This window comes from Parus major, chromosome 1A (genome assembly GCF_001522545.3).
Source record: "Parus major isolate Abel chromosome 1A, Parus_major1.1, whole genome shotgun sequence".
NCBI lineage: Eukaryota > Metazoa > Chordata > Aves > Passeriformes > Paridae > Parus > Parus major.
In genome coordinates this window covers 26,628,922-26,656,150 of record NC_031773.1, presented here as the reverse complement: position 1 = coordinate 26,656,150, position 27,229 = coordinate 26,628,922, and the positions used below count along the sequence as shown (strand labels likewise).

The window sequence follows — 27,229 nt, the reverse complement described above, 5'->3', positions numbered from 1 at the left end:
ATTCTACTATATGCAGAATTGCAACAATGCCAAAAACATACTGAATAGTCCAGTTTCAAGAAAGATTATTCAAAATGTAGCAGGTGCAGTGGAAGACCATTAGGATGACAAAGAGAACAGAGTCTGTTTTGCAGAACTGAGACAGACTGGCATACCTAAGACTAAAAAAATAAAAAAAAATATATGTTTTTATATAAGCATCAGAAGGGTAACTACTACAAGAAAAAAAGTTAATTAAATTAGAGAACAGTATTTGCACTAGAAGAATTTGTATCCATTAGTTAGGAACAGACTTAAGAGTGAAAATGTGAAATTTGCTGGCCATGAGAAAAATGAATACCTTATTGAAATAACCTTCTGCAAGAGTAGAAGCAGCAAACACAGCTTTACATCATCATCTATTACAGCCTATGATGCTGTTGTGGTGATCATGACAAAGGACTGAATTTGACCTGAGAGAAATTGTTTTTTTCTGTATTCCCTGATTATATTTTTTTTCCTAAGGAAATGTCAGCTGAAATAATTAAATTCTGTAACCAAAATTAAAAAAAAATATAAAAAAAATAAAATATATCTATATATATATATCTGCTACTAAAAATAACAACACAAATATACCCCAAGTAAAAGAAACACTGAAATGCAAAGAAACTTTGAAGAGATTGGCAAAATGAACACCACAGATTAATCTGTATTAGAAGAGAAGCTCAGTACATGAAAATAGGGCTTAGACAGTGTGCCCTATTCAATGAATGGAAATGCACTGGATAATGAACTTAATGCACATTTGTACATTGCGTGGTGAAAATTATTCCTATCCCCTGCGACAATGGCAAGAGGGCAGCATCCTAAACTACAACAGAAGGCAAATTCAAGGCTTGATGGTAGTTGACAAAACATGAAATGATTTTTCACATTAAGCATCAGACCACCATATTTTAAAATCAAGCTTTCTTTGAGGGAATAGGTAAAACTATATCAATGGTCTCACTGCACCCTTGGGCTTTTATTTGCAATGAATATCACAAGGTTATTTTCTTTGGAAATATGGCCCCATTTAGGTCAGTGTTGGACAAACAAGCCATCTAGGAAAATAAATGGCTGCAACGTCAGAACACGAATGTAAAACCTAGATTGCCTGTACAGAGTTTACTGAATAGACTCAGTTCATAATTTTCCACTCTATGCAAGCTCCTCTGATTTTACAAGATTTATTTTATAGGAAATACTAGCTGGCCAACAGTGCCACTGAAGATACATGGACTCAGAAGTCTTGCAAAAAAATAGTTAAATGAATACAGCTTATTTGAGAGCAAGGTCTTGTTTCTTCTTTTAAATAAGCACTCTGAAGATTGTATTAGGAAAACGTCACTCTGAAACAATTGAGATAAAAATTTGAATGCTTCCAAGTTAAATGCCTAAACAACAGACAGTCAATTTCATTATACTGAACAAATCTGCCAATAACATGTCACTTAGCAAGCCCCTGCAGGGAATCTTTCAAGCAGTCTGCTCTGCGAAATACCAATGGCACAGTAACTACAGCAATTTCACAAAGGCCGGTAAACTGCACAGTGTGCATCCACCTTCAGAGCTGCTATCCAAACCTATAGAATCCATAAGAGAGAAACAGATATCCATATAGCTTACATGTTCCAGTAAATTCCCTTTTCCTTAAACAGTAAGCAACACTGCCTTGAGGGCTGTAGGCAAATGTGTATGGCAACAAGTAGAGAAACAAAGAAAGAGTTGTTTCTATCATTGTGAGAACAAGATACACCTATTAAACCGCAGTCTGCATAAGCTCTGGTGCATACTGATCACCGTGGCATATCCTAAGAATGAAAAGAACTTCAATGTGACCTATATTCTATGTCTTCTTAGAGCCTGGGAAGCACCCTTGAATCTAATTTTAAAAGCTACCATGTAAAACCAATTAGGGTAGGATGCACTAAGTGAATCACTTTTGAAGGCCTCTCCTGTAACAAGCTACAAAGATGAATTGGCTTTACAGCTTTATTACCTCTTAGAAAGAAAGGAAAAGTTTGAAAAATATGTAGAAACTGTGAATTATCTTTTTCCTATGAAGGTGTAACTTGAAATTTTAGTTTTATTATCTATTTTACTACATATATTTTTATATTTTTAGATTGTACTCTCATCACACATCCTGTTACACCTGCATTATTAAAACTCCACTAACAGACTAGGTGCCAATTTAACTGCTTTATTATCTTTGCTCAAAGAAAACACAATTATTTGAACAATCTTATCATCACTATAACATCACATCAGCACTATAATAAAGGGAACTGTAATACAGCAATGGAATCATGGGAAGCTGTCAAGAAAGAGGTGATCAAGTACTTTGTATTAAATTTGGTATATTTTATTTGAGAAAAATCTGTGGCTTTGTTGAATTTACCACCATCACATACACAACCCCTGCTGCCCTTTGAATTAATCCTGTGGGACGAATTTAGTTTTTAGTGTAAAAGCTATTAAATGAAGTGTGTATAATGATTTTCTTACATTTTAAATTGCTCTTTTAATTAATTTAATTAATAATTTCCTCAGCATACTTTACTGTCTACTGAAGTGACATTATTGAGTACCTCAAATGCTTCTCACACTACAGCAAAAAAAAGGAAAAAATAGATATAAGAAACAACACCCCACTGTGGGCAGTAGAGGGAAAAAAAATGTCACTGGCTGTAGCAGGACTGGGGAGAGGTTAAGAGCCTTCGGTGCTTAAAAAAATACATTTTAAAATAAAGGTAATGACATGTGGCAATACAGCTTCTATAATGTAACATCATGACTTGGTCTCTCTTGACTTGCAGGCTCCCTGGAGAAGCATGTTACAGGGATTAAATCCCTTTGAATGTTAATGTGCTCCTCTTTTGAACCACAAAGAGCATTAATCCTACTCCCCTCATCTACCAACAGCTGCACTGTTTTTTCCTACTTGACAGAGGAACCAGATAGCGCGGCATGATTGACCTGAATGTAAATATTGCTGTTTGCAACAACTGATGGCTTTTTGCAGAAATTTAACAAACCAAGTCATCAGCTCACCTGCAGCACAAGTAATGTTCAGACACCTAGAAACCTCTTTCTAAACAATGACATCAGAAAAATTGTAAAACTAATTTATTACCTCATTAAAAAATGAACACACTTTACATTGAGAGTGCCCAGTATAGGAAATCAAATTGAAATGTTTCCACTGAAAGAGCACACATGTATGTACACAATACACATATAACTCTACAATTACAGAAAAGCAACTCAAAGCCAACAGTTCAGTTCAGCCATGACTCCACCATAAGAATCTAGAGTCATACATACAAACTTTAAGAACTCATCTCAACCCTACATGTAACTCTCATTCAGTTACTTCAGATAGTTTATGAAAGGACTCCGATTCCAACAAAAGCTAGATAACATAAGACATAAATATGCAGGATGACCCTAAAAAAAATACACTGAATTTCCATTATCAAAATAAATATTTTCACACATTTGAAGAGTCTTCAGTCAGATGAACTGCCAGAGTGTTTCTCACTCACATTTAAATGTACAACCGACTGAGAAACAAATACAGAACCTGCTCTCTATAATTCTTAGAGTCCCAAACTTCAAAGCTAGGAAACAAATATTGTACTTAGTAGTCTGAATTTTCACATACATTTTGGATACCTCTCTTCTTGGAATTGTTTAGAAATATCAACACTTCAGAGGCAGGCTATATATAAATTAGTAAGAAACTAGCACAGTTTATGTTCAGAAAACAGATTTTGTTGATTAATGGAAGTTCCCAATCAATGAAAAAATTCTTAAAATACCATCTGACACTATATTAAAATTTTGAAGCCTTCAGCATGAATTATTATTTACACTTAATGCACACTGTGCTGATGCACTTTTCAAAAATCACAGTACTATCAAGAACATCTAACAATGTTATGCTTCATTTATTCATGTAGTTCAAAAGCAGTTCAATTTGTTAGACAGTGTACATACAGAAAAGAGCAAGATCTTCCATATACACTACAGATGTACTACTGACCAAGGAACTTAAAATTATACTTGCAGTGCATTTTCAGAATAAAGATGCTTAACAAGAACCTACTATTCCCATATTTATGATTTGAACTGTAAGAACAAAGAGTTCAGTATTAGCATATTTTAATAAGAAAGCTATTTTAAGGCAGAATGACTGCATTTAGGATTCTATTTTAAAATGTATTTATGCATATGTATTTCTTTCAATTAATGTTGGATATTTCAGCAGAGATTAAACTTTTGAATAACTAGCATTTTCCAATGAGGCACCATTAACTTCCAGGAAAATAAGGGTAACAATCAGCTACGTGCACAGAAGCTGTTACCCCAGGTTTAAAACAAGGGGATTCAAGGTTGCTTCATAGTGTGCAGTGGATTTATAATCTCTGCTAGAAAGCTGCATGAAAACAGTTATGGAGCATTTGCCATGTAGTAACTTAGTACCTGGACATCCAAGTACCCCCACACAAACCAAATGATTATGGAAATAGAGATGTGGTAAGAAAAGGGGTAAGAAAAGTGTAATCTGGGGAAAGAAGAGCATGTCAGACATGAATGGTGTTTCCTATAGGAATTCAAGTGTTTAAACATTCCTGGCTGAGGAGAAGAGATATTTTTCAGCTAATATGAAAAAATTTGAATCTGAAAATTTAGCTTCTAGTTCTACTACAATAAACTGTTTTAGTACTGAGAACATATTTAGTTCTTTATGGCTGACAAAGGTGAATTGCATCCTAAGGCCTTGCTTTCCAGTAATTATAATACATCAAATAGAGAAGAATGTTGAACTTGGGAAACAGGGTTTATAAGATCAGATGGAAGGGCTTTGTCCAAAGACTCTGGAGCAAAGAAAAAATAAAGTAGACTTCATTCCAGCCCTTTGTGTCTGAAAATACCAGATCTGATCTCCATTAACACTAATTATACATTCTGTAGTCTGGTAAACTGGACTTAAAAGCTAACATAGATGAAGTAAGTACCAGCCTTACTGAATTTCACACAAGTCTGGCAACTCAGAAACTACGTTAAGACAAACAATTGTATAAAGCACTGTGCAGAAGTTATAAAATCATATTGTTTATTCAGCTATCTTTAATGTAAAAGCACAGATCAATTTCCAAGTACTTTCAATTCAAGGAAAGAGGGGGTGGAAAGGTGAGAAGAGAAAGAAAACTTCTTCACATAGATTAACACTGACCCATTCAATCAGTTAAGAAGTACCTTGGAACAGCTCCCAAGGCTAAAGCAGCTCCCTTCCCAGTTTTCCTTGGCCAGATGGAACATGAACACATTTCAGGATTTCAAGCAGTGCTTTGGCTTGGAACCTGATGTGTTATTCCACTTTTAGATTTAAAAACCCCTCAAAACTTGTTTGCTTATTTCAGATAGCAGTTGATTAAAACGTTTTGAGGATAACAAGATGTACCATAACTGAGAAGGTTGTGGGGGGCAGTCAGATAAGGGAAGGAGCGGGGGAAGAGTGTACTAAACAAAAAAGTTAAACAATAAAATGAAAGACATTTCAGAATCTCTTGAACCTTACCCTCCATGGGAGCCCTTCACTCCTTAATTTATATAGAGCTTTTATATAGCTGAATTATTTCATCACTTTATACATGTTGAATCAAAATATAGAAATATGCTTTTTCCAAATGAAATTTTAGTTGTTTGTTTGTACCAATGCTTCTTTTCATCACCTCTTAATCAAATTAATTTTTCTCTATTTCATCTTATACTCATTTATCTCTTAGCCTTTAAATTTCAGTACTACTCAAGCACATGAAAACGCTAAGGATATTACACAGTCTTCCAATGGACAACTGTATGTGATCCAGGTACATCTTATTACTCAAAATATGCTACTTTTTTTTTTTCAGCATTTGAGGCTAATGCCATCATATGAATTAATATGACAGAAATGTAACAGATGCTTTTATTAAACTTAAAATGATTCAATCCTATGCTCTCTTTATTGAAGGTCTCTGGTTCAGTAACCCTTCATGGTCTTTTCTGCCAAAGATCTGCATCAGGTATTCATTAAAATAAATACTAATAGTTCTAAATTAGTATGTATTGCAAGAAGTATTCTTTGAAAACCAGGAGAACTGCAGAATAATACAGGGGCACTGGAGGACTAAAACCCTATGGTTAAAAAAGGAAATTAACTTTCTTTGTTCTTTACATATCAGAGTCGCTAAGAGAGGCTGTAATACAATTAAATAACATGCACTGTTGATAGGAGACACTGCTTTATCCTCAAGGGAATTTCTTTTGCAGTTGTCCTCCAAGTTTAATCTTACTGCTGCGGCATCTCTTACTCCTCTTACTAGCCCAGAACCAGGGTAAAGTTGAATAAGCTATCAATGGAAAGAATTAAAAAGTAGACCAAAAACTGAAATTGTGCACTTATAAAAATTATGCTGAGTGTAAAATGTTTTTCCACATTTTACAGTATTGTTAGATTTTTAAGTTATACCATCTATTTAGTGAAATAATGCTCAGTGAAATACCAGTTGCAAGCAGGAAGTCAGAAGCAATTTACAACTCATATAAGGTTTCCTTCCAGTCAGAAAAGAAAGCAACAGCAGAAGAGCTTAGGTTTGTACTGAGAAGACTAAGATTTTTAAGCCTTTCTAGTTCTGTAAGGGCTATAGAAGCTAAAAATATCCTTTCTTACCCCATCTGTTCTAAATTTCTTTTGTGCTACCAACTTATTTGCTTAGTTTTAATTCAGAGATTCAAACCATGTTTTTTCTCAGGTGTAAAATTGGAAAATACCTACTTAAGGAGAGGTTTTCAACCTACCTGATGAAGATCACTGCCCAAAACATATTCCTGGAAGTAACCTGGTGCAGCAGATGATGCTCTAATTGCTTGCCACAGCTTATACTGACAGCCTCCAATATAATGGGACTTCACACCAGGAAAGTGGTTGTAGTTTCTAAACACAAATGCTTTCAGTGGTGTTCCTCTGTTTACAATGGTGCTTACTGCAGCTACCTAGTGAGTGAGGAGGAACAAAATTAGTTATATATGATGATAATAACCATAATATGAGAATGAAAGCTTCACACCATATGAAATTCAATTTATACATCAATGCACCTCTAGCATTTTACTAAGTTCATTATTTATTTACATTTTTATAATGTTTAATTTTTAAAAAGTGAAAGTAAAACACAAACAAGAGACCCAAATCCCTAAAGAAAATGATATTTTTAACCTGTTTCTATGAATACGCATGATATTAAAACAAAATGCTGTGTCAACTATATGATTTTTAAATACTTTTCCTTTTGGAATAGTATTTAATTCTCAGAAGTCTGTAACCAGCAATACAACAATGCCATTAAATATGAATGTCAGAACTGTCAGTCAATTTCTTTCTCCAGGAAAATAATTACTTAATATTGCAACTGGAGTTAAAGAATTGTAGTAAGAATCTCTGCTGCACAAGAGTCAAGCATAAGTCTTTCAAGGTTTTTTGGTAAGGATACTGAAAGGTCAATAACAGAAATCACATATGTTTATCTAAGTGAAAAGCCAAAATGGTATTTCCATTGAAAAAGCCCCAACTGTATCTTACAGATCTAACCACAAGGAGAAAGTACATGTAGGTATGGATGAGTGTTAGAATGTGCAAGGCCTTTAGAGGTGATGCAGCCAGCTTGGCTGACACTGTTGGAAACAACCCTCTAGCAGCCAAGTGGGTGTTCAATTCCATCTTGTTTACTGTTTTACAGAGTAGGGTGTTTTCATGAAATGTTACTCAATGGCACTATCATAAGCATATAGAGATATCACTATATGCTTTTTCACTCTTCAGCTACTTAATTTAAATAATTTTACTCACTGTAAATCCATCCTTATAGGAAACAAAAGTGTAACTTCCATGTTACAATGCAAAAGCAAAACTGCCTGATTCAAACTCCATCATTTGATGACAGAAAAGTTTCCTGTTTTTCTCAAAAGGAAGGTTTAATTCTAAGCACTACCAGAAGCAGTAAGAAAAATAACTTCAGAAAATTTAATAGAAAACTTATTAAAAGGATACTTTCATTTTTGGCAATACCCATGTACAGCAGTCTAAGTCTAAGTTTCAGCACCTTCTGGAAAAACGCATCTTGCGATGAATTTAACAGCAGCAGAGCACAGAACTGCATGTTTTATTTTGATTTTGCTGTGCCTTGTAAAGAGTGCCACCACTGACAGCACTATAAAGTGATTACTGGGAACAGCTAGTTTCAACTCTATTTATATTCACGTTTTATTACTGAAGAACATGGAAGGAAGCCAAAGATCCCGGTTCAAAGATAACTTTCAAGTCAACATAGGATAGCTTCTCTCTCAGAAAGCAACATACCACACCAGCCTTTTCATGTCCTTGTTTTAGACATGGACTAGGAACGCAGTCAGTAAGGCACATGTTTCTATGTTTAGAAAAATGTGAATATCTTCCATTTAACAGTAAAGCTTTGAATATAGTGCTATGACACCAAAACACCTGTTAATTACAGATTGTTCTGAAATATATCCTATTATATTTCTCTTCTTTCTTCACACCCTATCCTTCACCAAAAATAAAATACCCATGCTTTCTCATCTTTCACTCTTGTGCTGCTGCTGCATCTAACACCCCTCCTATGACTTGCTGCCTTTTCTATCATACAGGAAGAGAAGAGGTCCTGGGACCCAAAAACATGACTGGAGAAAAACAGGTACTCCAAACAAAGTGAGAAAAAACCCTGTCCTCTTACAACACAGTAACACAGATCACAGCTGACATGACAGGATCTGCAGACACTAGAATTCTTACATGAAAAAACCAAGCATTGCACAACCCCAAAATGTTGACCCAGTATTTCTATGCTTACAGGGTTGGTTTTTTTTTAACATCTCTGCAATATATTCCAACAAGAAGTATGAAAAATATGAGAAACTGCTGCCAAAAGTTAAGAATCTAATTAATTTTTATCCTTTAAAAGCATGGGTTATCACATATGGAAACCTAAAGAGCCCTTCAACATTCATGCTGTCTATCCAATATTCTTCTGTGTATAGAATTTACTCAGAACTCTTAGAAGTACTTGTGAAATATACAATTAGTATTTACCTTAAAAAACAGTACTTACCTTTGGACATTTGGACTTTCTTGCAGTTTCAATCATAAGATTTGAGCCCATTTTTTCTCTACAAGAAAGTATAAAAAATTGAAAATGCTCCATCAGTTTAGTATGAACAAGACATATATTTTTATCATCCTTATTTCTGAGACCTTTGCATTTAAAAGGAGCAATGTTTGTATTTCACTTTAACAATCAGAATTCTACAATTGACTTCAATTGATTGAATGGATATTTCAAACTTTCTAGTCTGTTGGAAATAAGTCTGAGGAGTGAAGAGGTCTTAATTTAAGGTACTCAGTTCACATACTTAACCATAAATCATTAGGATTACTCAATTACATAGTTAGGCAAAATACTTTGCTACATTTAGGAATCATTAAGTGCTTCTACAGTAAAGGAAAAGCATTCTTCTGTAGTACATTTTAGTAAGTAGTACAGGAACAAAAGCTACAGACAGAAAGATGGCATTCCATACAATTTAGAAGAAAGTTAAAACATCTACATGTAGTCTTGCATAACACTAATCCAATATGCATTTACTGTTCTTTTTTGAGGTAATATTTTTTCACATAAATACATTTTTTTATAAATCACACTCATGGTCTGCATTGTAATTTCTCATCATATCAGGGTCAGTATTCCTGTTGCTAACTAGAAGATAGCCCTTCTGCACAGTAGAGGAGACTGGAGCAAATTACCATACTAGCCAGTAATCTCAGCTCATCATATACTTCAACTTTGATTTGCTTACAATAAAGGTATAGAACTCCTACAGAGTAGGTGGTCACCGATAATGATTCCAAACAGGCTTTTCTTTAAATCAGCAAGCTTTCTTCCTCCCCTAGAACACAGCCCACCCAAACACTGGTGGTGCATCTACCTCATTCTGCAATGACAGTTTTCCATACTGCCACACTTTTTAAGACAAGATATTCCACGTGCTGTTGTTATGTGGTCATCCATCTACAGCTTGCACCCATGACAGGAGGGAGTAGCGCCTCCAATATTAAAAATCACCACCATTATCAATCTACTCAGGTCAGAAGATAAAAGAAGCTTAAAAGGCTACTGCAGCAGCAGTCCTCCATGCAGACTGTATGTGCAATTAGGACAATTTGCTGCTCTTCTAGTGGATATTTGTGCTTGAAGGATGGCTGCACACATGTCCCTGACAGGGAGGAAGGAAGGAAGGCTTCAGTCTTACGATGGAAAACTCCTGCTGACACAATTCTAGTACCAGTAGCACTGTTTTATTTTTGCATTGATTCTAGTCTCAGAAAGACCAGCCTGAAGGGGAAGAGTGACATCTGCACTCACTAACTGATTACAGAAGGAGATGAAGGCACGCAGAACCATGAAGTAGTTATAAAAGAAATGAGACTGACAGAGGTGAGATATCAAAGACATCTGCTGATTTGCATCACTTTCATCTACTTCTGAAATGTCTGCATTAGGTATTTTTTCCCAAACCCCAAACGCAAAGATTAAAAAAAATGCATAAGCAATATCCTCTGCTTAATTATGGGAACCATCAAACTGAGTAACTATCTCATCACATCCTGCTTTTTATGAAGGCCAGAAACTGATACTCCAGAGTAGTTAAACTACTGTGCAGCTTCAGACATTACAGTCTAAGGAGAAAAGTTTAATATGACCTTCACATTTATTTTAGTTCTATTGCTAGCATTAATACTGTGATTGCATATTAAATAAATGTATTTGTCTCACTGTTCAGTTTTCTTTTACAAAACCACAGCAGAAGTAATTCCACAGTTTATTCACATACTGTGTTAAAAAATAAAGTCTTCTAATTTTAATTCTATTGAATAGTCCCCTGTTATCAAAGAAAAGAAGAAACTGGTAAGTCTTACTATCTCAAAGGACCACTTTAACATTTTTGCTTTTGTTAATGATAAAGGCTCCTAATGTGTGTTGTCTTTGGATCACTGGCTACTTTTCCCCCAATCTTGCAACAGAAATATTCTCTAAAATGGGGAAACCAGGACTGTAAATAATATTTTAAATGAAACTGTATTGTAAATTAATATAATGGCACTATAGTATTTTTTGTATTTTCAATCCCAGCTGTCACACACTGAATCATACTGTTTGAACACAAGCATACAGTTGTTTCATTAAACAGTCTGTGAAAACAGACCAAAATCACTTTTGATATTAAAGTTACTTTATATCCTGTAAGCATTTTACATTGTTGCACTCATTGGTTATTACTTTACACATAATTTCTTGTGCCATCCTATTTTTCCATGTATCTACTTTGTTTGTGTCTGTCTGTGACCTATGTCCTCTAGACATGACCTACTTAAATGAGTCTCTTTCACAAACATTGCTCATTCATTGCTTCAAGTCACTAATATTGCAACACTGATTTCAATAATTCTATAAAGAACATATTGCCAACCATCTGCTGGAAGAAACATTCTAATGGGCTACAGCAGTGATGCAAATACTCTGGAGAAAGAGCACTCAATGCAAAAGGCAAAACTGTAACTTTCGTCCTCTTCTGACAACAACAGTAGCACCAGGAAACTATGACATCTTTACCAAACAGGAGAGCCTTTCATGCCATGTGCTGCCCATTTAGTCACTAGAGAGCAGTGCCAATTTATATTTCACTCAGCAAAATAAATACTCAAGTGTTATTACTTGAGTATTACTTGAGTAATAATTCTAATATTAATTAATAATTCTCAAACACATGCATTATCCATTTTCCTACGAAAAGAGAACATGTAATTTTTATCTTATGCTCCAAAGTGATTGATTGCTTCTCAAGACTATAAATTCCCAACATGAGGTTTCAGCTAGCTTGTGAAAACCCCTAGCTGCTCACCAAATTTCTCCAGTAGTTTCTTAAGACAGCATGCAAGAAGAAAATTGTATATGTCAACAACAGTCAAAAGAAAACAGAGAAGTGGGAACTATAAGCCAGGTTCTTACAAATGCAATTCAATGTAGCATTACATGCACTGATAAGCTGTAAGTAAAATCTTCTGCATAATGTAAATTATTAAAACCGGCCCTCAAATTGCAACTAAAGAAATACATAAAAGGAGTTAAAACAGACACACACAGAACACATGAAACCAATTCCCAACGAATAAACCAATGAAACCATACCAAAGAATAACACATCAGTTAACCAAAAATGGCTGTCATTTTCTGAAATGCAATTTATAATATACCCCACGAATGCACGGAACATTAACCTGATGAAACATCAACTTAATTATTTTCAGCAAGAATACCTTCTGACAGAAAATACCAGCACTGACATTGTGGTAAGACTAAACATGTATTACGTGTCTGCACATTGTCAATGGATTGTTCCTATTTCAAGTAAGGCTGACAAATTACCATTTGAACTACAAAAATGCACACAGCACAAGGAATGCTTTTAAATTCAAAGCAAAACATAAAGCAGTTTCCCCATGCTATGACAATGTTAGACCTGACCTTCAATATCACTGTAAAGAGACACTATATAACCTTACAATTCCCTTCTTGGCTCCAGGCCCCCACACCACAGGGAAGACTCTAGGAATCCCTTCAACAAAATGCTGTTCAGGCACCATCTCCCTTCAACACTGCAGGTCACCAAGAAGTCATTTGTTGTTCAGCACATTTAATTTTTAATATACTCTATGGATAATATATTAATTATCTGTGCCTCTATTGCACAGGAATAAAATTCTTTACCTCCTTCATGTGCTACATGAAGCTGCAGAAAAACAACAGTATTTTAATTAAAGGCATGTAAAATACTTTCACATGAGGATATTGTGATTTTCACAAGACTTCTTTTAATTGGAAAAGTAATGAGGGAAGACAGAGAAAAATCTAATTTCTAAAAACAGACTTCCAGATATCTGAGAAGAAAAACTCATTATATTGATTTGATAAATTTATTTATTTCTAAAAATATGCAAGAGCACAGAGAAAAAGTGCTTAGAAGCTCCTCTCTCCACTTCATCAAAGAAGTAAGATGCTTAGAATTCAGACAGCACTGGTATTCCCACTGTTATGTCATAAAAACTCTTTTAATCCCATAGAACAGAGTAATCACATTCCCACTGTAACTTATAACTTATCAGAAGGAACCTTTTACAATTTTACATTTTCTGTCAGAAAAGATTGTGTCAGGTCTTTCAGTGATGGCGTCAACTTATGCTGGCTGGGAAACTATGACGTTAGTTTGCTCAAAATTATAAACAATTGAACTGTCAATACAGATACAGATGAATAAAACTAAGAAATAAAACCTGTAATATAATAATTCTTTCTAGTGGCTTTTCCTGAATAGCCATCAGGGCATATGAATACACTTCCCAGGCAACTCTGACACTGCAGATAATTTTTCATTGCAACCCTTACAGGTCATTTCCCTTTCAAAGAAAGTGGCAAAGGACAAAGCCCTCCAATATAGCAGCAAACATTAAAAAATCCCTACTACACTACATTATTTCATTTCTCACCAATCGCCTTTAAGAAAAAAGGGCACAGCAGGTGGCTAGTAAAATCTGTAGCAAATCTGTAATGAGTCAGATCAAGCAGAGCTGGCAAGCATACAGGAATATAATCAGAAATCAGTGCAGAAAAGCTTATTTTATTCCCCAGAAACACAAATCATTACATTAAAAGCTTTCAACATTTTGGTAAATATGAAAACAGCTATTTCAAAAGAATGAGAGTATAAATTAATCCTTTCTAGTTAAGAATCTGCACACCAGTGAAGCAATGACAAAAACAAATGCACTCATACATTGCACTAACTATATTTCACCTGATCATTTTTTACTTACTTGAGCATTTTTTCCCATATATCACTGTCATAAAAGGCGTGGTTCCAGCCCATTTTGACTGTTCCAACAATGACATTCTGCTTAAAAACATCTGATCCTAACTTATGGTACAGCTCTTCACAATCATCCAGGGGGATATGGAACAACCCCAACATAAAGGCTAAGATAGCTCCTGGAAAAAAAAAAAATTTGTAATGTAAAATGTATCCTGGAGTAAGATTACAAAGATGAATTATGAGCATAGTTCATTGTCTAACAAAATATCTGTCTTGAAACAGCAAGATCAATTGATAATTATATCACTAAATTCCTGGTCAGAGATCACAAACCATGTTTTAAAAGAACATATACAAGGTAGAAAAAGTCTCTTTTCAAAAACAGAAATATGAGAAGTTGAAAAATTACATTATTTCACTTCGTAGATTACAACAAGCATAAGGCAGAAAGCAAATTAAATATACTACTTTACATGGAAAGAGAAATGAGTAAAAGAAATCTTTGCTGTGGTATTAAAAATTTATTTGGAGCATTATTTGCTACCATGCAAATTCTTAAGTCAGTAGAGATGTATTCTAGGAAAATTCTGTAAAAATAAAGGAGATTTCAGTAGTTTGGATTACATTTGGTTGCAACCACTTATAATTAGTTTCATACATGCTGCCATCTAGTGTACACCTACAAAAAAATATGACCTACCCTTGTAGGAACAAAATAACAGCATTCAAAAAGCACTGCTGCTAAATTAAAAGGACTGTGGAAAAACACGATTAATGCATTACTACAATTCTTAGATATATTAAACCAAAAGGGACGCATATAACCTTTAAATCTAGTTGTGCCACACTGTGAGAACATGTAATTGAGCATTAGGAATAATTAGGACACATGATTTTTTCAGTCTGGAAATAAATGCCATAGACTTGAATATAACGCATGTGCAGAAAAAACTACATTTAGGAAGCTACAGATGGCTTTAAAGGAAACATGACTTCCAAGCCCTTTTTCATTCTTACAACGCCCACCACTGTGATAACAGCATTAGTGGATCTATGGTCCCAGCTTCCTAAAAAGGTAGCGCACATGCTTAAGGCAACCTAAGCCTGCTTGACACAAAGTTTCATCAAGAGAAACTTTCTAAACTGCCAAACCACCAGATGCCAGTATTCGAGGCAGAGTTAACGCCTAGCACCAGAGAAACACCATTTCCCCACCTCATGCAAATCGTCTGCTACATTTTCTTCCTCTAAACTCTCCAGCACCAGTTCTACAGTATCACACATTTGCTATTTTGGTGAGCAAATTCAAAGTATGCAGGACCTATTACAGCATCATTGCAATGATCTTTCTCTGTGACTGCCCACATTTACACCCTCTGACACCCAATGAGGAGAAGCACAGGGAAGCTAACTACAAAGACAGTGATGCTGAATACACAGGAAGGGCATTTCTAAACTTCAAAGGCAAAAAATAGTAATAAGAAATATAAAAACTGCAGCAGAAAAGAGAAGTGCAGTGCACAAGAGGCATTCTTTCTATCATCTAATCCAACACTCTTGTAAAGCACAATTCATTCAGCTGCAAGACTATCAGCATATGTACTGTCAATACAAACACAATTGCCAGCAGTGCTGGCAGACATGCACAACCTCACCCAGCCATGTTTTCTCATTTATTATTCCAAGCTGGAAAACTGCAGACAAAAGCTTAATTGTGTAAACTGTAAAAAAATTTAAAATAATATGCTAAGTACTTACTAGCAGTCATAAATCTCAAAATTTCCAGAAGAATTAAAAACCAAGTTAGTTCTAGTGACAATAGTGGGAGAAAATTAAGAACATGAGGCATCTCTATCCAAGGTAAAACACCTTTATTATTATTGAAGATGACACTGGAGAAGTATTTTGTAGGGAAACCATTTTCCAAAGAAACAACCACTTACTGTTAAACTAATCAACACAGGGTTTATTTGGAAGACTATTAAAAATGTAAAGTAGGGAACTATATTGTGCCTACAAATTCTGTCCAAGAGACCTAAACATTTTCCTCCACTATTCTGAGTCTGTTAAGCAAATCTCTCGAAACACGTATTATCTACTCGTGGTATTTTGGGTTTAATATAATTTCTGAATTAAACTGTATAGAATATAAGTACAGCAAAAAATTTGAAGAATGTGGGTTTCTAAAGGGAACTGCACTAGTAAACTACAGACCTCCTATGTTAGAAACTGTCATTGTGCTGTTACCTGGTCTAACGATTTCTGGAGGAGATTACTGTCTTGGAAGGAGAAACTTATGCTTCCTGCTTGCTAGGGAGGAGTAACATATCATTTGAGTCACAGGAGTAATTACGTCTGGGAGGGACCTGTAGACATTATCTAGTCCAACTTCCTGTTCCAACAGGTATCATTAGAATAGGTTACTCAGGACTATGTTCAGCCAATCTCCATGGATGGAGATTACAAAGCCTGTGCAGGCAACTTCTTCCAGTGTCTGACCATCCCTGCAAGAAAAACATGATCCCATACCTAATTATAACTTCCCATATTCCAGCTTGTCTGTTGGCTTTTCTCCTATGACTGTTCACCTTCAAAATTATTTTACATCCATCTTTTCTTCATTTTCCCATTAGCTGAACCAGGATAAAGGCCTAGACTTAGCCTTCTCTTCTCAGTGCCAAATCAAACCAGTTTTTGTACACTCTCCTTTACATGTCATGAACTCCAGTCCCCTGATCATCTACTTGGCTCTCCGCCAGATTCACCCATTGTGTACAAAAACATACCTAAAAGATTAAGGGCTTTTAGAGGAGCCAATAACAAGGCATTTGCAGCCAAACAGAGACCCTTAAATTGTTGTGTACATTCTTGTCCATACAAGCCAAAGGTCAGCTTTCTTTGTTCTAGAATATAGTGATGATTCACATCCAACTAGTTCCAATCAAGACCAGGTCTTTTTCTGCAAAGCTGGTTTCTAGGCTACCAGCCAACCTCAGATGGAGGGCTTTGTATTTGGCTTTACTGAACCTGCCAAGCCATTTCTCCAGCCTGTACAGACCAATACGAACAGAGGGCACCACAGCACTGACCACTTCCTCTAATTTAGGTCATTCAAGATCTTGCTACAAGGCACATTCTGTCTTACTGGCAGGTAATTAAGAAAGATGAAATATTGCTGTTAACTTAATAAAGGAAACATGACTGACCAGTTTCAATTCCTGAGGGATATTACCTTAGTAGCCTGTAAAGCTCCATAAATACCAAAGATAATGGTTTCTGTGTACAAATTGAAGATTTCATGTAAATTGAAAAAACAACAAATCAGTATGAAGCCAAAAGTTTATTATGAACTACCAAAAGTTCTAATTCAGAAGAAAAGATTCTAGAAGTCACAACTGTACTTTCTGAGCTCACACATTAAGTCAGAAACTGCAAAATCTATACTTATTCTCAGATGTTCTTTTACTACATTGATAGTAAAACTCCAACTTGTGGCTTAATAATTACCTGTGCTTACACCACAGATGTAGTCAAAAAGTTGATGAACCGGCTTTCCAGTTAATTCTTCTAGTTTCCGTAGAGTCTGAAGTGCAACTAAACCCCTGAAACACAAAATTCCCCTTCATGTACAATGGCAGTCTTATCTTACATAGCTCTAATAATTTTTCAATCACCTTTGCTTCATTATAACTAATTAAATTTGAGTAACTGCAACAGTAAAAATCCTGAATATTTCAGGAAATAAAAGAGCAGCTGAACTCAACAAGCAACAGTTAAAATAGAATGATGAATAGTAAGTATGAATGACATACTCAGGCATACCAAAAACAGTATTCAACAGCTAGAGCCATATTGCTTTACAGCAAAGTCTTGGGTGATCAGTTTCTGTGGATGTAGATTAAGGACAGATTTGGGCTGCATCCCCACTACATAGCACTTAAATTTTGTTCTTAACAAGGCTATATAATGTCCCCTGGGGCATAGTATTTTCCAGTGTGGGGTTAGCTTGGCTTCAATCAGTGTATCTGAAATAACGGGAGAGATGCATTAGAGACCATCAGATTTGTGCTCCTCCAGCATGAAACAGTATCTGGCATGCAGCCATGTGAACTCTGTTGGGACAAAGTGAGACAACTGTGCATGGCAAAACACACCAAAACAAACACCATTCAAGCAGAAATGCATAAGAAAACAATACCCGCCCCTCAGATAGTCAAACGTAACAGAAATGTAACTCATTAATTGCCACTTTGAACATTTACCTATCAAAGAGAGACTGAAATTTTACTTCTAGTTGCAGTATGAAAAAGGTTACAAGTATGTAAAACCCCAGAAATTTTACCTTGTTCCTCCTCCATCAATGCTGAGGATTCGAATTCCCCAGCCTTCCACAGGGTCTGTATATCCAATCAGAGCTAAAGTTTCTCTAACAGCAGCCTGAAGACTTTCATCATTAGCCTGTCTCAGTCGCAGCAGGCAGGGGATTAATTTTTCCTGTTGACAAATATAAGGATATTTCACTCTAACTGTATGTTTAAACCAAAAGAATACATTCTTAAATTTACTAGTTTGGCATTAAAGCATAAAAGTAATATACTAGTTAAACTTGGAAGAAAGCCTATTCAAATCTGTATTTACCCATGTCTTTCTCTAACAAGGGAAAGAAAGAATGCCAATATTATGCTTTACACACCTCACTGCTATAGTAAATACCTATGTGAATTAAACAATCAAGATGATATGTATATATTTTGGATATTATTTGCATATATATTGACTATTATGAATAGATTTTGGATATATAGCTATATATGTAGCTAGGAAAATAGCTAGGAATATGTAGCTAGGAAAGCTACATTTACAAGTTTAGTTTTATTGATTTAGTATCACATCAGCCAACTGTAGACTCAAGTATGAAGCACACCAAGTACAGGTAAAACCCCAGAACTGCGTAATGCCTTCTAAGTCCACTAATATCCAAACAAAATTTAAAATACTTTTTCACACAGAGTATTTTTTAAATATACATTACCCCAAAGATATACAGCATTACAATCAAAATGGTAGTAGTGAATACATTCTTCCATAATAAAGTAATTCACGAATGTTTATGTGAATGCCTGACCTGTACCCTGCCCAGATGATTCATCGGGCTTGCACTCCATTCCCAAAGGCTACTTTCCCAGAAATTCCACAATCTCTGTCACAGGTTTGTCACATCTCATAGAAAAAGGCACTAGGTTGACAAGTGCTGTGATTTACCTAGTACTTCTAGAATAGTCTATCACCTACCTCCTGCCCTCTCAATGCAGGGAAGGAAGCAAGTAGGACTAGATTACATGAACTTATTTAATGGTTCTCTTGCCATCTCTTTTTGAAGAAAGCATGTAAACAAGCATAGAAAGTACTGTGCATGTACAGATCAGCTGTACAGCACATTCCCATCTGGTCAACTGCCACGGAGGACACAGTGTACGACCTTTATCTACCACTGGAAAAAGCTATACTACCTATCCACATGACCATGCCGTATGCTTCTAAATTAAACACTGCAATCTTAAGAGCCTTTAGCTAAACTCCCAGTAGTTTGCATATGAATCTGCTTGAACCAGCTAAAAAGCTGACACTCAATTTGTAATTTTTGCAAATAGGAAATATGACTAGACCACAAAAGCACAGAAGGAGGTTTAATGTTATTCTATAGCAATCATTTGTCAGATTGTTTTTTATCTAAGCATAAAAACTCTTTGCACCTTAATTGCAACTCCTCTGCTCTCTGGAAATTCTAGAAGATGATAGGTGAGTTCTTCAACCCTGTTGATGCAGACTCTTTGATTAGAGGATCTCCGTATGGCTTGAACTAAAGCTCGAGTCCTGTTATCAATACTCACTCTTGCAATGATCTAAAGAAGACAAACAGACAACATAGAACTGCTCTTAAGAAATGTGTAGAATTTGTCAAGACTAATTTTAACATGTTACTTTAAGATTTCTCAGAAGCAATGAACAACATGCTATACTACAGATCTCCTACAGGTTCCTAGTAAGTACTCCTTAAAACATCAACAAAAACAGGTAAAATGTTTGAACCGTTATTTAGTAGAAAACTGAATAAAGTTTACAGAAAGAATACACCAAACAAACACATCAGTATCCATTCAGATGGATTTTCAGGGCAATTCTCTGGTATTAAAACCACTGACAAACCATGAACTGTAAAATTACTGTAACTACAAAAAAATAGCACAACTAGATCTGTCTGTAATTATGGACTCTATGCATATATGAACTAAATATATGTACCTACAACACATATGCACAGAGGTGTGTATATATATACACATATACACTAAACATATAAACACATCTATACTTGCGTAAAACATTTAATACTTATACACAGATGTATCTAGACCTACTTTTAAGTACATAAATGTATTTCTAAGTTTACATGTAGTATGCATAAATATTTATTAAAAATCTATTTAATTTTACATATGCACTTATTCATCAAAGTGCACAGAATGAATCAGAGAACACTGGGTTGAAAGAGGCCTTAAACATCATCTAGTTCCAATCTCCCTCCTGTGGGCAGGAAAATCACACATATACTTATATGGAAGTAGAAATACTTAAAAATATGTAGAAGTATGTCTACATATGCATGTAAGTATATGAACAGGTATATGGTTACCTATACAAGTAAATGTGTGTCTATCTATGCTTAAATATAGGTATATACACTAGTGTAGCAGATATACACACTTGCATAAAATATACATAGAAATAATACATAAATTAACACTAAACAAAGACTTGCCTTTTCTCTCTGAAGAGACAGATGCTTTTCCCTCTCTTCTGCAGTCTTGGCCTCTTTTGTTTTGTCCTCGTCACTCTTCTCAGACACTTCTTGTTCTTGCTGTTTACTCTTTTCTGGTGGAACAACTTTTGTATCAGATCTTAACTTTGGAACCAACCCACCAATATAGCTGTCTACAAAAGCTTGCACACTGTTACTGGGATATGAAAGAAAGTTTGCAATACTTTTTTTAGTGGAAACCGGGAGGGCAGTATTTGTCTTTTCAGTACCCAAGGTCTCTGCTTCAGGAGCCGAAGTACCTGCTGAATCCACTCTCTTTTCTTCACTTGTTACAGTATTTGCTGATGAATCAAGCTTATTCCTCTCTTCACTTTCAGAGTCCTGTAATAAAGCATTCTTTTTCCTTCCTTGTTCCATAAGAGAATTATTAAAGTAAGAGTTGATATGATCAGCTACGAAGTTGTAAGTCTCTCCAAAATTTGTAGAAAAGTAGCTTACATGAAAAAGGTGGTTTTTACTAGATGCTGAAACTTCTGGAGTTTCTTGCGAAGTGCTGCTTGAACCTGCTAACAGAGATTCCAAATTTTCACTTGCACAAGTGGATTTTCTTGCAGCTGGGCCTCTGTCGCAATCATCCTGACTTCTGACATCTGTAACTTGTTTATCATTTTCTAGATTTGTGCTGATGTTATTTGCATCTGCACTACTTTTATTTGTTTTACCCGAAGTACCTGAGTGGGACTTTAATCGAGCTATCCGTGACACCAGTTCACTGTGAGTGCCAGAAACTGCCTTTGAAACAGATTCTATAGTATTCTTAATTCGTGACATGCGAATGCTCACCCTTGTAAGTCCTTTAGAAGAAGAAGTTAAAAGTTTGGAAACTCTGTAGTATAAAAACTCATGGCTATAAATGTACTTGTTATACCAAAACGTTCTGCTCCTGGCCCACTTACACCAAGGCCCACTTGTATGAAAAACTCTCAGGTGTGCAGCATGATTTATCCTCCAGCAGGCTTTAGGTCTACAGAAACACAGGTATTTGTTTCTCTGCTTCCACCAAAGACTTTTTGGGTTAATCAAAAAGACTAGGTATGTGTCCAAGGATAAATGAACTGTCATTACTTATAAATAATTGCACCTTTTCTATGTTGCTTTCTACTTCATTCCAAAAAATATGCGTCAATAAGTAAGTCCCGTAATGTACTGTTGTCTGAAAAAGAAAAAACAAAACAAAAAAAAACAATGGAAACCCCAGACCAGAAGAAAAGTTAAACTAAAATCAGATTAAGTTTATGTATCCTTTTGGTAAAGAAAGATAAACATTCCGATCAAATCAAATCAATTCAAACAATCTCATGGGAATATCTACTGCTCAAGACATTTGGTAGCTCACCCCAACATTTCAACACACCATTCCCTAAAGGCCAACTTCAGCTCATCTTGAGCAATATGTAACACTTCTCAAAAGCACATGGTGACATATAGAAAATTGATTGCTGTTTCTTCAGCAAATTATCTGGTGCAGATGCAACATTTCAAATGTCATTATATTACTACCATCCCTTAGCAGAATTCCTCGCAGGAGGGAGGGGAGAAGTGACACCAACACTCTGAGCCCAAAATATGCCCATCCTATGAGCCAAAGGCAGGATATAATCCTTACTCTGCAAAGAAAGGTGCAACTGGTGGAGAAACGTTTTACACAGCACACCAGAGTTGCGCTGATACCGCAGGTGCAAACCCATTATTTGCCGAAAAAGCAAGCCCAGGCTTCTCCAGTGCATGTGACAAATGCCGAGAAGGGCTGCCAGGCAGGCACGCAGGCCGACTCCTGCGCAGGCCGACTCCACAGTGACAGCAGAGGTGACACCACCGCCGGCAGCGCGATCCGTACTTACAGTCTCCTTTGCCTACGCTGCGCCTGTCCCGCCGGGTGACCGCCGCGCAGCCGGGCTGCGGGCCCCAGGGCCGGGCCAGCCTATATAGGCACGGGGGCGGCTGCTGTCCCGGGGGCAGGCGCGGGCGCTGTTCCTGCCTTGCGCCATTTCCCAGAAACGCTGCCTAGAGCGGCGGCGTAAACAAGCACCGAGTCCGGGCCCCGCTGTCCCCGGGCCCCGCTGTCCCCGGGACACCTTCCGTTACGCGAGCGAGCCCCGCGTGCCCGGCACGCGCTCATCGTGTTCCCCCCGTCCTCAGATTGCCCCACGACCGGGCGGAAATGCGGCCCGACCCGGCGGCAACGCGGCCCGTCCTGGCGGCGGTACCTGCTGGACAGTCGTTCCCGCCTCCCCCCTCTCCCCAGGCCGCCGCCGAGCGCCAGGCAGGGGCCGCGCCCTCACGAGCGGTGCCGCCCCGGCGGAGCGGGCGGGAGGCGGCGGGGCCCGGCACGACAACACCCGCGGCGCGCGGCCGCGGCACTGCGCCTGCGCGCGCCTCGCGCGCCGGAAACAGCTGGAGCGCGCGCCAGCGCCCCACGAGCCACCGCCGGGGCGGGGGCTGACGGGGGCGGTGGCTGACGGGGGGCGGTGACGCGACACGCTCGCGGGTCGGGCGCGGGCAGCGCGAGGCCCGGAGCGGAGCGGGATTGCTGCGCCTGCGCGAGCGCCGGGGCGGGTGGCGACGTGCGGCGCGGCACGCGGGAGGGCGGGGCGGCGTCTCCTCCGCCCGCTGAGCGCCCACGGAGCCGCCGAGGGCGGACGGGTTGGAACAGGAAGGATTATCCGGTCCTGACTTCCCGCCCACCAGACCAGGCTGCTCAAAGCCCCACCCAACCTGGCTTTGAGCACTGGCAGGGTCAGGGCATCCACATCCTTGGACAATCTGTTCTGGTGCTTTACCACCCTCACAGGAAAGAATTTTTTCCTAATATCCAACCTAAATTTCCCGTTTCTCAATTTGTGCTCGTTACTCACTGTCCTGTCGCTATAGTTTCTGTCCTCTCCGGCTTCTATGTCGGTCCCTTTCAGGTACTGGAAGGTGCTTTGAGGTCCCCACACAACCTCCGTGCTGAGCAGCCCTTGTTTTCTCAGCCTTTGTAGGGGAGGTGCTCCGGCTCCTTTACCAGCTTCGTGGAAAAGCATGCTGGCCTTGCTCCAAGGGGCCATGTCCTTATGTGGAGGGCCCCAGAGCTGGATGCAGCGCTCCAGGTGGGTCTCACCAGGGCAGAGCAGAGGGGCAGAATTCCCTCCCTTCGTGCTGCTGCCCCTGCTGCTTTTGCCACAGCCCAGGACACGTCTGGCTTCCAGGTCAGACACAGCACAGCAGGTTGTGCCCCACGCTGCTGGCAGCACTGGGCTCTTGATGCCTCACCCTGTGGAGTCCCTGGGAGCAAGGGGCTGGGAAGAGAAGGACCCCTACCCAGCATCTGTAGCTCCTCAGTGCAGGTGCCTCAGGAATACGCTTTCCCCCCATCTCCTGCTTAATGGGACCAGTGACAGTCATGTTTTTCATGCGTTTGACAGGGTTAGGGGGCACCTTGGTCTTCCCCAGCCGGGCTTCAGAGCAGCAGCAGGCCCTGAGATTCCTGACTGCATGGCCTGCCTGAAATGTAGTCTTAATAAAGTTGTCAAAACTTCAAGTGACAGTGGCAAGAGAGGATGGGTGTGCTATGTGATCAGGAGGATCAATGGAGACCTTATCTAAGGGTTTAGAAAGTTGCATCACACTCATAGTTTCAGATCCCAGTTGTCTGCTTCTGTTCTTCCTCTCAATTAAAGAAGTAAAATTAATTTTCTTACCTTGCATTTTATTCACCAGAGAAAAATTTATACTCCTTACATATTGTAATTTTTATCATGTATTTTTTATAAGTTGAACTGGTTAAATTCTCCACGTCTCCCAGAGCAGGAAATTCCTTGCTGGATACCAGGTGCCCAGCAAAGTCACGCTGTCACTCCCTTCCTCAACTGGTCAGGGGAGAGAAAATAGAACAAAGGGTTTGTGAATTGAGATAAAGACAGAGAGAGATCACTCACCATTTACCATCAAGAGCAGAAAAGACTCGGCATGGGGAAATTAGTTCAATTTATTACCAATCAAATCAGAGTAATGTAATGAGAAATAAAATAAAGTCTTAAAACTTTCCTCCCACCCCTTCTGTCTTTCCAGGCTCAACTTCACTCCCAGATTCTCTCTCTGATCCCCATATAGCAGAGCAGGGGGATGAGCAATGGCACCTGTAGTCACTTCAACACATACTGTCTCTGCCACCCCTTCTTCCTCAGTGGGAGGACTTCTCAGCCCTTCCCCTGTTCCAGTGTGGGTTACCTCCACAGGAAGCAGTCTTCCACAAGTTTCTCCAGTGATAGTCCTTCCCACGGGCTTCAGTTTTCACAAACTGCTCCAGTGAGGGTCCCTTCCTCAGGGTCAGTCCTTCTGGAACAGACTGCTCCAGTCTGGGTCTCCTGCAGGGGCACAGGTCCTGATAGCAAACCTGCTCCTGCATGGACTCCTCTCTCCATGGGGCCACAGATCCTGCCAAGAGCCTGCCCCGGTGCAAGTTTTCCATGGGGTCACAGCCTCCTTCAGGCACCTGCCTGCTCTGGCATGGGATCTGCCAGGACCTGCAGGAGAATCTCTGCTCTGACACCTGGAGCACCTCCTCCCCCTCCTTCATCACTGACCTCAATGCCTTCAAAGTTGTTCCTCTCACATATTCTCACCCCACTCTCCCAGCTGCTCTTGTGCAGAAACTTTTACCCTTTCTTAATGTATTATCACAGGGGTACTACCACCGTTGCCAATGAGCTCAGCTTTGGCCAGTGACTGGTTCATCTTGGAGCCTGCTTCCAGCATAGGGGAGGCTTCTGATTTTTTTTTTTTTTGCAGGAGCTACCCCTGTAGGTCCACTCCCCACTCTCCCCACCAAAACCTTGTCACTTTAACCCGATGCAATGACAATAATACTCTCAAGACACGACACTTCCTTGGTGAAGTACTCAGTGGCCACAAACAACTCACGAGCCACATATTTTTAGGATTCTTTTGCACAGTAGTAGTGGCAGTTCATACCTAGATGTTCATCTGTTCCTTACAAAATGTTTCCAGAGTTGCTGCTTTCTGTCCTGTTCGGCAGGTAAGGTCTGCCTGCCTTGTGTGTAGAGTACTACACATCCAGTTGTATTATCCAGTGGTGGTATACCCATATTTTTTATTTATATAGATTTATATATTATATAATATTATATATTAATATATAGATTTATAAACTAGTCTTAAAATTATCAAAATATTTCATTTTACATGCTTAAGCTCATTTTAAAACCAAATGTTTCAAACAGTAGTGGGGTCTGCCCAAAATGACAGATGCAGCTAAGCAGGGAGGTTTCACTACTTCTTGATGTATGAGTTACTTCATGCAAAAGCTTGAATACTGCTATAAGAACAACACAGTATGGATAGTTTTAGAATGTATAGCAGTGTTAGCTTAAGCAGCTTCCCTGGGTGTGTTTGTTCTTCTGTAAGCCCCAGGGCTCTAGTGTGTTTCTTAGTGTGCTGAACTGAGTTGGATCTCATCAGATGACTTAAGAAGCAGTGGCCCATCCGAAGCCACAGTCTGAGCTGGCGTCAAGCAGGGTAGCTTGCTTTCTTACAACAACAAAAGGTAAGGCAGCAAGACCTACAAGTTCAGTAAGAAGGAAGTTTGCACATGATAAGCCATGGCACATCCTGCCTCTCTTTGACTGGCAAATAAGGTGTTGGAAGTAGGAGGCAACTGATCCCTTTTAGCTGCACAAGATTCCTTCCTAAACAGTCACACTTTGTCCCATAATCTCACTGTAAAATTCTCTCCTGTGCCTGCTCAGACATTTGTCTCACCACTGGGATATGTACAATGCTGTGTTTATTCATATTATTTGTTCTTTGCTAAGGAAAGATTCGAGGATTTCACATTTTTGGTCTAATCAGAGACCCATGTGTTCTTGCCACATTGCTCTCCATAAGGATGAGCAGACCTGTCTGATCTGACATGTTCAGAGGTGCATGATTCAGCAGCTTCTCAAAACAATCACGAAACAATACAAAAGAACTGAAAAACACTGGACAGGAAAATATGTATTCCCAGGCACAAATTCTGCACCTTCTCAAACATTTTGCCAATTTAGTATTCTTTTTACTGTACTAATGACATTAAGAAGAAATTGTCTCAAATTTATTTAAAACATAGACAAATTTTATAAGCTCTCTTAGTAGTTAGATGAGTTCATTCTGTTTGACTAAATACTACCTTTTAGATAAGAGAGATGAATCCACCTATGGTATTCAGACAGTAGCCAACTCTGTTTGTAGTTGTTTTCACATAATATAGTTATCATCTCATTTAAATAATTTTGAGATATATTTAAAATTTAATAGCATGTATATTAACTATTTGAAAAATACTTCCATTTCAGT

General features: G+C 38.2%; 1 protein-coding gene across 5 annotated transcripts in view; it reads right to left on the bottom strand.

Annotated features, from left to right (window-relative positions):
* PNPLA8 (patatin like phospholipase domain containing 8) overlaps positions 1 to 23,223 on the bottom strand; it is a 39,496-nt gene extending 16,273 nt beyond the window's left edge. Inside the window, exons 1-9 of one of the 5 annotated variants that reach the window (XM_033514778.1) lie at positions 23,101 to 23,223; positions 21,058 to 22,046; positions 20,834 to 20,946; positions 19,767 to 19,916; positions 18,356 to 18,507; positions 17,521 to 17,615; positions 14,018 to 14,189; positions 9,201 to 9,258; positions 6,874 to 7,068 (exon numbers count right to left, since the gene is read on the bottom strand). In XM_033514778.1, the coding sequence (XP_033370669.1) occupies positions 6,874 to 7,068; positions 9,201 to 9,258; positions 14,018 to 14,189; positions 17,521 to 17,615; positions 18,356 to 18,507; positions 19,767 to 19,916; positions 20,834 to 20,946; positions 21,058 to 21,955 (1,833 nt within the window). In that variant the 5' untranslated portion in view covers positions 21,956 to 22,046; positions 23,101 to 23,223. Of the gene's footprint in view, positions 1 to 6,873; positions 7,069 to 9,200; positions 9,259 to 14,017; positions 14,190 to 17,520; positions 17,616 to 18,355; positions 18,508 to 19,766; positions 19,917 to 20,833; positions 22,467 to 22,499; positions 22,691 to 22,734; positions 23,045 to 23,100 lie in introns of those variants that run through there. The other 4 variants (XM_015627820.3, XM_015627821.3, XM_015627822.3 and 1 more) reach the window with 4 other exon arrangements.
* Positions 23,224 to 27,229: the final 4,006 nt, after the last annotated feature.